The sequence below is a fragment of the Anopheles funestus genome, chromosome 2RL, assembly GCF_943734845.2.
Source record: "Anopheles funestus chromosome 2RL, idAnoFuneDA-416_04, whole genome shotgun sequence".
NCBI lineage: Eukaryota > Metazoa > Arthropoda > Insecta > Diptera > Culicidae > Anopheles > Anopheles funestus.
In genome coordinates, this window is record NC_064598.1 from 2,558,315 (window position 1) to 2,567,760 (window position 9,446).

The 9,446-nt window shown below is 40.7% G+C and overlaps 2 protein-coding genes across 3 annotated transcripts in view; both read right to left on the minus strand.

Annotated features, from left to right (window-relative positions):
* Window positions 1-139: 139 nt before the first annotated feature.
* Window positions 140-1,644, minus strand: LOC125762581 (uncharacterized). Its single transcript, XM_049424850.1, has 4 exons — window positions 862-1,644; window positions 567-791; window positions 408-497; window positions 140-334 (listed from the first exon to the last, which is right to left on the minus strand). Exons 1-4 carry the CDS (start codon window positions 1,642-1,644, stop codon window positions 269-271), a joined length of 1,164 nt encoding a protein of 387 aa, XP_049280807.1. The 3' UTR covers window positions 140-268.
* Window positions 1,645-1,675: 31 nt separating this feature from the next.
* The window catches only part of LOC125762568 (uncharacterized), a 212,998-nt gene continuing 205,227 nt past the window's right edge, over window positions 1,676-9,446 (minus strand). For both annotated transcript variants that reach the window (XM_049424803.1, XM_049424804.1), the window contains one exon: window positions 1,676-1,888. The gene's annotated coding sequence lies outside the window, so the exon portion shown is untranslated. The remainder of the gene's footprint in view (window positions 1,889-9,446) is intronic.

Here is a 9,446-nt window from a genome sequence, read left to right on the forward strand (position 1 = left end):
TTGTTGCGTTACCGGATGGGGTTGCCGGTTTTAGCAAGTGCCATTTTGAACCGGCACAATCATGACATCATCCGACATCCGAAACAAACATGAATGCGCATGATTACATAGGCGTCCCATGATGTTCGAGGCAGGGCACACTGTTGGTGTAAACGATGACAATTTCTTGCTTTATTCTTTTGTTCGTGCGCTTGGATCGTGAGGGGTTTCGTTAAACAATGTTTTTGTCACCAAAAAATTTTTTCCTTTTCTCCGCATCTTGAAGTTCTTATCCATATTCTTGAATGTGGAATTGTACCAGTATGATCACGTAACTCGTCATCGTGGCTATTATCTAACAAAGAAATACATTAGTCAATTAGGTCTGTTCGCTCGACATCGTCGTTTGTGTTAAACGGAATTCTCACCCCAAACAATAGTGTTCGATCCATCTCATACAGTCCATAATTTGTAACGCTGTAGTTCCGCCGCATACAATCTAGCATAATTAGTTCCAGCTGTAACGATTCGTCCATGCGTCAATGTTTGATATAATTTCGTACATTTGCATCGATATTAAAGCCTACCAATCGTTCCATTCTTTGACTTTGGCATTGCCGGTTGATGGTGTTCAGAATGGAGCACATTTTCTTCGATCGTTCAGTGTACTGCGCAGGTATTGCAACTATGCAGTACAGCTGGAGACACAGATACAGGAAAAACGTCAAAGCGTTCAAATATTTCACAATGTCCTCCACGCCCAGATCTTGCACTTTTATCTCCAACATCGTAGAAGTGTACATGTAGTATACCTGAAGGGAGGGGCGGCAAACGTTACACAATCACTGATCTTTTCCATTCTCCTGCTGACATCATACATACCGACGTTACAATCATTAAAAAGTACCAACAATTGAGCAGTAATACCGGAAGATTCATGATGCTCATAAATTGCTTTTCTACCTCGGCTGTCTTGCAATGCATCATATACAGATCGTACAGTGTTGAATCAAACTGTTCGTCACACTGCTTGGTGAAGCTGGTCAGTTTCGTGTTAATTAATTCTTGGATGAGGATAGCGATCATCAATCCCACCAGATATAAATTCGAGAACGCAGTGATAATGTATCGAAACACGGAAAAGCACGCACCTACCACCACATGTGCCTTGCTGGGACGATGATCCAGTGTCATGTAAAAGGTCACCAACGAAAACACCAGCAGTACAACATCTACAACTACTATTTTGAAGATCAGCAATTGAGTGTACTCCCTGGCTGGGCCACTATTGCAGACCCATTTTCGCCGTATAGTGTTACGCAATGCAAACAACTCATTCAGCGAGCTGCGCAGACTGTCAACATTGAGCAGCAGCTTCACATTCACAACGATCATGAAGAGATAAATGCAACACAGCTGAACTGCAACCATAATGGTTTCCGTTGGGAAAAAGCCTATATATCCGTACAGATATATCCAAACCATCACGGACGGGGTACCAACAGCAAAGGCCAGTGTCATAGCAATACAGTACAACACATGTTTACGACTTTTTAAGAATCGTTCTGGAAATGCGGGATCAAACTGTAACGCAAATGAACCGCATGCCAGCAGGAAGCTCCACAGAAACCTTTCCAAACGCGCGGACCACTTGCTCGCGTTCATTGTCAATATTCTAATGATCGCTAGAGTATGGTGTGTGGTTGTCACCTCTCTGCCATATGTTGGTTATTTAATTAGCTGTTTATTCCTATTAATGAATGTATTCGCAGTTGCGACAGACTTGTCTAGCAAACTAATTGCAATTGCTTGCATTGTGCCCACATTCTACATTTTTATTGTGTTATTTATCTTCCTGAATATGGAACTGGATGAGTATGATCAAGTAACTGGTCATTGTTGCGATCATCTGTAACGATAACTGTTGTGAACGCAACGGTCAATCGTTCTAATTCACGCTTTTCAAATACATTTCAAACTATTATATGATCATTTAAAAGAATTACAAGCCATAGATTAGACTCGACGTCGATCAAGACGAACGTAGCACAGGCAATAAGTTCGAGAAGAAAAATGAATAAAGAATGGTACGCCGTTCTAAATAAACAGGATGCTACGCGGGATCGCCTGGCCAACTTAGGTTCATATCTACTGTTACGTATGCGACAAAATTCAAAGCGTACGCGTGAGAATTCGAACTATCGTAAGAAAGGGAATTTGAAATAGCTACGCAACATAAACGTATTGACATCCTAGAAAAGACATGTGGTTAATTTCAGCTTTCAGGTCAAATAATGTTCTACCAACATTAACATGTTGACATCCTAGAAAAGCCATGTGTGTAATCTCAGCTTTCAGGTCAAAATAATGTTCTATGAGAAAACGTAAGCGCAATTACATACCGATGCATCTCAAGGACCATACGCAACATTAACATAAAAAGATCCCAAATCCTTACCCACTTCATACGTTACGTAACATGATCATAGTTTCAGGCAATATCATAAAACGTCCAAAAAGGACGAAGCACTTGACAATCGAAACTAAACATATTACCCGGCAATAAGCAAAGGCAGCATAACTGCATACGGTCAAAGTATAACCGAGGAAAGTAAAACGAGACAAGGGTACACAACTTAAGTGATACCACATGTACCGAAATGCGTGTGAGATATTGGTACAGCCTTAGAATGCCTACCCAGAACTCATGTAAACATATGCCAGGATAAGGCATCTAGGACAACGTTATCCAAAAGGAAACTATCTCTTTCTAATTACCCATCTCACTCTTACCTCCATTTCTCACAACTAATTTTTAGTATATAAGAAACGAAATTTTTCAATAAACGCACTTACAAGTTACAACGCAACAAGAACGGTCGTATCCGCGTTTCAGTCTCCTTTAAACTTCTAAAAAATATCGCGTCTTCGCGTGAATCCCACTCCAGTGGATTATATGGTGGCTCCAGAGAGGAGTTGAAGTGAAAAAAGTGTAAAATCCTGTTTACACTCAACTCCAGTGTCGAACTGTTCAAATTTAAAGAGAATAACAGTTCAAATTAACTTGTTTGAAAAGTTAGTGAACTGAAATAGCGTTTATAGAAAGTGTTTGTAGTTGTGAACAATTTTGTAACGTCAACCTCCGAATATTTTAATACTCCGTTTTCGACCTTCGATCGTTTCAAAATCGTCGTTGCTTATATTCTGTGTCAACAAATATAGCTTAAACCATTATAGGAACATTAGTGCTTTACGTTGTGTTGTGAAAGTTTCTAAAAACTATTGTGAAAGACATTGACATTGATCCGACACACGCGGGAAACCCAGAGAAGTACCGTGCAACATCATCACAGCGAAGCCATCCCAGTTCCAGTTCGGTTCTAGCTCCTGCCGATCTACAAGAGGAAAGTATCAGCTTATTCAGGTAAGCCAATTTTCTTATCATACGGCAAGGAAATCGCAGATTCGTCCAAAATGCCTTTCAACTTTGTTAAAAACCGCAATGGTAGCTGCCGCCTATGTGAAGGTATTGATACCTCCGAACAAACAATGGCGGAATGCTTCGAATGCGACCGATGGTTCCATTTGCAATGCGTTAGACTGACGCGCAGTCCAACACCAGCCGAATGCTGGTTATGCCCCAAGTGCCAAAAGATTAAATACGAGTTGAAACGTATGGAATCAGCGATGGAGGCATATGCAAAAAAGGATGAGGAAAGAACAAAGGAAAGCATGGACGGGTCCAGTTTGGACACCACTATGAAAGAAATGGTTATCAACCAAGGAAAAATGGTAGATAACCAAAAGCAACAGATGGAAGAATTTTTCAACGCTTTCAAATCCATGATGGATGAAAGAAAGGGTCCATCGCACATGGAAACCTTCTTACGAAGACAATCCTTGATGCAATTGCCAAAGTTTGGAGGTGATCCAAAAGAATGGACAAACTTCAAACAAACGTTTGACAAAACAAACGAAGAAGGCAAATTTACGGATTTAGAAAATCTAAACCGTTTAAGACAAGCTTTGAACGGAGACGCCTTAAGGCACGTTCAACAGCTTATGATGGAATCTAAAAACGTAGGCGAGATTATTAAAAGGTTGGAAGAAAAATTTGGAGGAACAGATCTAATTTATTTAGAACTGTTGAATGGATTACAACGACTAAAAAAAGATTCAAAGAATATAGTCGTTGATCTGATAAATGCATTAGAAAATTTAGTGCATACGATTAAACTCATGGAAGAACCATCTTATCTCAGTGATCATAGATTGGTGCTTGATTTAACGTCAAAGCTTCCCTATAACATACAACTCGACAGAGCCAAGTATGTAACAAAGGAAAAGGTCAGCCTAAGGGATCAAACATTAGACGAATTATGCGAATGGCTTAAACCTTATGCGAAAACCGCAACTGTTATGAGTACGTTACAATCGTTTACTCAAAAGGGACACGTTAATATCCATGAGCCGAAAGGCGAGGCTAAATCAAAGCCAAAAAAGCTAGGATCCGACCAACCGGAAACTAGTAAATCAAAGGCAAAATGCTTAATATGCAACAAGCCACATGAAACTATCAAATGTTACGCCTTAGTGAATAAAAATGTCACAGAGCGTCAACAGATAGTAAAAAACAAACGTCTTTGTGCGGGATGTTTAAAATCAAACAATCATGCCATAGACGCTTGTAGAAGCGCACAAAGGTGTGGTATTAATGGATGTACATCAAAACATCACAAAATGCTTCATCCTTCGGGAACAACTCCAGTCGTTGAACAAGAAGCCGTTAATAACCATCACGAGGTACAAGTGCCGTCTTCGACACACTATCAAGTGTTACCAGTAACACTGATGAACAAAGATAAATCCGTTAAAACATACGCCTTTTTAGATCCGGGTTCATCTCTAACCCTATTAGATGCAAAAATCGCCAGGAAACTCTCTTTAACGGGAGAAAATATTCCACTTCAACTGGTTTGGGCTCAAGGCACAAAGGCACACCATGAAGGAAGCCAGAGCGTAGATCTGAAAATTAGAGGCGCATCAAAAAAGACCTTTAAACTAAAAGATGTAAGAACAATTAAAAATTTAATGTTACCAATACAAACATTAAATTACAATGAATTGTGTCTCAAGTACTCTTATTTGAAAAATTTACCGATTAATGAGCTTGAAAATGTACAGCCGACAATCGTAATCGGCATAAAACATAATCAATTATTAATGGGATTAAAGCATCGATATGGAAAACAGGGAGAGCCCATCGCAATGAAAACCAAACTAGGTTGGCTTGTTTACGGAAGGAATTCAGATCAAGAAAATACAAACTTTTCAATGGTCATTCAAGAACAGGAAGACATCCAAAAGATGATGTCTAACTATTTTTCAGTCGAAGATTTTGGTGTAAAACCAATAAAACAACTTCCGGAATCGGAAGAAGAAAAAAGGGCAAAACAAATCCTAGCAAGCACCTTGAAGTTCAAAAATGGACGATATGAAGTCGGTTTGTTATGGAAAAAGGATAATCATCAATTTCCCGCTAGCCTTGACTATGCAATGTCAAGACTCATAAGCTTGGAGAAGAAATTGCAAAGAGATCCAGAACTAAAGGACTGGGCATTGACAACTTTCGCAAGCTATGTAGAAAAGGGTTATGCTAGAAAACTAGAACCTTGGGAAACTGAAATAAAGCCGTCGAACACGTTTTATTTACCACACTTTATAGTAGTAAATAAAAATAAAAACCCGCCCAAGCCAAGATTAGTGTTTGACGCAGCAGCGAAAATAAAAGGACATTCGCTAAATTCGGCCTTATTATCAGGGCCAGATGGCACAACCTCGTTATTCGGAATTCTTTTAAGATTCCGCGAAGGTAAATATGCTATTTGTGGTGACATAAAAGAAATGTTTCACCAGGTAAAGATCCGCAAAGAGGATCAAAACGCCCAAAGATTTCTTTGGCGAGACTGCGAAAATCGCAGTCCAGACACTTATGTCATGCAGGTAATGACCTTTGGCGCTACCTGCTCACCAGCCTGCGCACAGGCTGCAAAAAATTCCAATGCCGAACGGCTAAAGGATAAATACCCGCTAGCATTAACACCAATCGTACATCAGCATTACGTTGACGATTATAATGACAGCTTTAATTCAATAAACAAGGCAATAGAAACAGTGGAACAGGTTATAAAGGCTCACGATGAAGGGGGCTTCTTTATTACCAAATTCTGTTCAAATAATAAAGAGTTGCTCAATACTATATCAAGTGATAGGATCGACGAAGATAACATAAAGGTGCTAGAAAGCAAAAATGAGGAATCAAAAATACTTGGCATTTACTGGAATACCAAAAAGGATAACATCGGATTTCACTCGAAATTAGATAATCTACCAGCCGATGTGTCTCTCAAGTTAAGGCCTCCCACCAAACGGGAAGTACTATCATTTGTCATGAGCTTTTTTGATCCGTTAGGATTAATATCCAACGTTACGATACAAGGAAAAATTCTTATGCAGGAAGTGCATAAAGAAACGAATGAATGGGACGTACCAATTTCAGATAATTTATTTGTAATATGGAACACTTGGTTGAAATACATCGAGCAGACCAAACATATTCGTATTCCTAGATGGATCATGAAATCGCCCACAGCGGAAATAGAGCTACACACCTTTGTAGACGCTTCCGATAAGGCGTTCGCGGCCGTTATCTACGCCAGAAGCGTGGACAATGGTAAACCGCACGTTCAAATTCTCGCAGCCAAGGCTCGAGTGGCACCAATAAAGATGTTATCAATACCTCGTTTAGAATTACAAGCTGCATTATTAGGGGTTAGGCTGCTGGACACGGTAAAAAGTGAAATGAGAATCAAAGCATCCGAAACAACATTTTGGAGCGATTCTAAAACGGCGTTGGCATGGATAAAATCCTCTCATCGTAAATACAAACCGTTTGTTGCCCATCGTATCGGAGAGATTCTCGATACAACAACAATGAATCAATGGAGATGGGTACCATCAGAATTGAATCCAGCAGATGAAGCTACAAAGGTTATAACGAAACCTTCAATATGGTTAACAGGGCCAAGGTTCTTGACACTCGATCGAAAAGAGTGGCCTAAAGACGTAACCGTCGAAACGGTAGAAAACGAAAATCCTGAGTTTGTAGGCGCGATATTTGAAAAACCGAAAACGCCCTGCAATCAGCATCGTGGCCGAGCAGGTATAAAAGGAAAAAAGAATAAAATCAAACCCTGCAATTGGTATAAAAACACGTTAATGGCAAACACTACAAAAGTGTCGGCTTCCAAACGAGGGCCGGAGGCGGTACAAATAAAAGAGATGCCGTCACAAGCTAAACTCATTAAATTAAATACCATTACCATGGCCATACTAATACTTTTGTTTCTTTCAGCACAAGCAATTGGGGAATCAGCAAGGGGTTTAATAGCGTATGACTGCGCTAACAACGATATAAATATCACCAGCTACTCCCTTATGGACGTAGCATCTTGCGTTCCGCCATCCAAAAACGTCTCGACTGAGGAAATACGCATTCAAGTATTACAAAGAAGCCCAAAAACTATTGTTCACGTTCATCAATGTAAAATAATCATTAAACGGTCAATTAAACATTGCGGCGCCTTTTCACACATATCAGATTATGAACGAAGCTATGAATATATCGTTAAGGAATTTACACCACAGGAGTGTAAACTAGCTCAAATATTAGGAGAAATTGCTTTATCAATCAATACGAAGGTTAGGGAATTGCGTCGCAATCACACCACAAGGGGGGAAGCACTCATCGTTGGCAGCATCCAGGGAACTGCCTGTAGCGGAGGAACGTATCGGACATCGAGCTACACGTGGGAAAACGCGTTGGTATACTACGAGTACGAAATCGGGTTATACGACTACGTGGCTACGGCAGACCTCGAGAACGATCAAATCACGCTGCGAAGCGGTCTTGTGTGTGCACATACGACGGGTTGGTGTTTAGATCCAGATTACGGCTACCTCACCTGGGAAGTGGACCTGCGGCGGCAATACGAGCGAAACGACTTCGAAATCATTTATGAAGGTATTGTAAACAAAACCATCGATAATGCAAAGGTCAATGCAGCAAATACAGTCTACACCTTAATCTCGAAAGAGCATATGTTTTCGATAAGAGCACGAGACGCTACACAAATATGCGGCTTCAATAGCTACGTCACCGACCATCCTAAGATTTTCATCCTCGAGCTAAGTGGTTATCAATCGCCATTCCAACGAAAAGCGGTCGACGGAAGAAACCTCGACTTATTCACGTACTTCAATTCAAAAATCACTCTGGTAGAAAACTATCTCGGCCAAAAGCTGAACGATGTATACTTCACAGTAATGACCGAGATGTGCAAAGTCGATAAGACACTTCTGGAAACCAAGCTGACTCTGGCTCGACTAAATCCTAGTGAATTCGTCACAAACCTGGTGAAACGTCCCGGATATACGGCCGTCGTAGCAGCAGAAGTATTATACATCCTTGAATGTAAGCCAGTCTACGTTACATACGAAAGCAAAGAAGACTGCTATCAGGAGATTCCGGTAAAATACAATAACCGGTCAATGTTCATAGCTCCAGTAACCAGAATGTTACAACTGAGAGGCACACAAATGGATTGCACTCCGCTTTTGCCTGCGAAATTTACCATCGGTGGAAAATGGTATACGACCGACCAACGCTTGCGCGAAACAACAGCACCACAGCAGCTAACAACCGATATCGTAACAAGCTGGACATATACACCATTGCCGAATCTAATGGAGAGCGGTGTCTACGACGCCGAAAACCTACAAAAAATGAAAAATATGGTGTACGAACAAGGAGATAAAAGAATAGCGGCATCAGTACTACACAAGATGATCAACGGCGAACATCCGAATCTGCAAGGATTTACCTTCGATGGGCTCGTGTCAGAAAAGGTAATTCACAACGCCTTCGACAAATACTGGTCTAAACTAGTCTCTTGGTCAGCTTGGCTCGGAAACATTACGTCAACAGCTATCGGTATCTATGTATGTGGAAGAACCATTAAGTTCATAATAGATACAATAATAAATGGCAGAATTCTATTCGAAATCTACGGAGTAGGATGGCAATTGATAGCATCCTTTTGGGACTCCTTGACCAATCTGCTATCTCATCGCGGCCATAGACAGCAAGCAGCCAACGAAGCAAGCACGCAAAACTACGTGAACATTCCGCTAGAAGAACAACTAAATGAAGAACCGCACACGATTGAGGTAATTCCGTGCCACGGAAAACCGAGGTTTCTGTTCCCATCGCGTAAAAGCATCGCGCCTCCAGCAAACAACGAGATGACGACTCCTACAGCTTCATATCTTCAACCGCAGTGCTCTTCGCGTAACAACAACTGCGAACGTCAATGATTGCACGCATTTTATTAGGTAAATAACGAAAA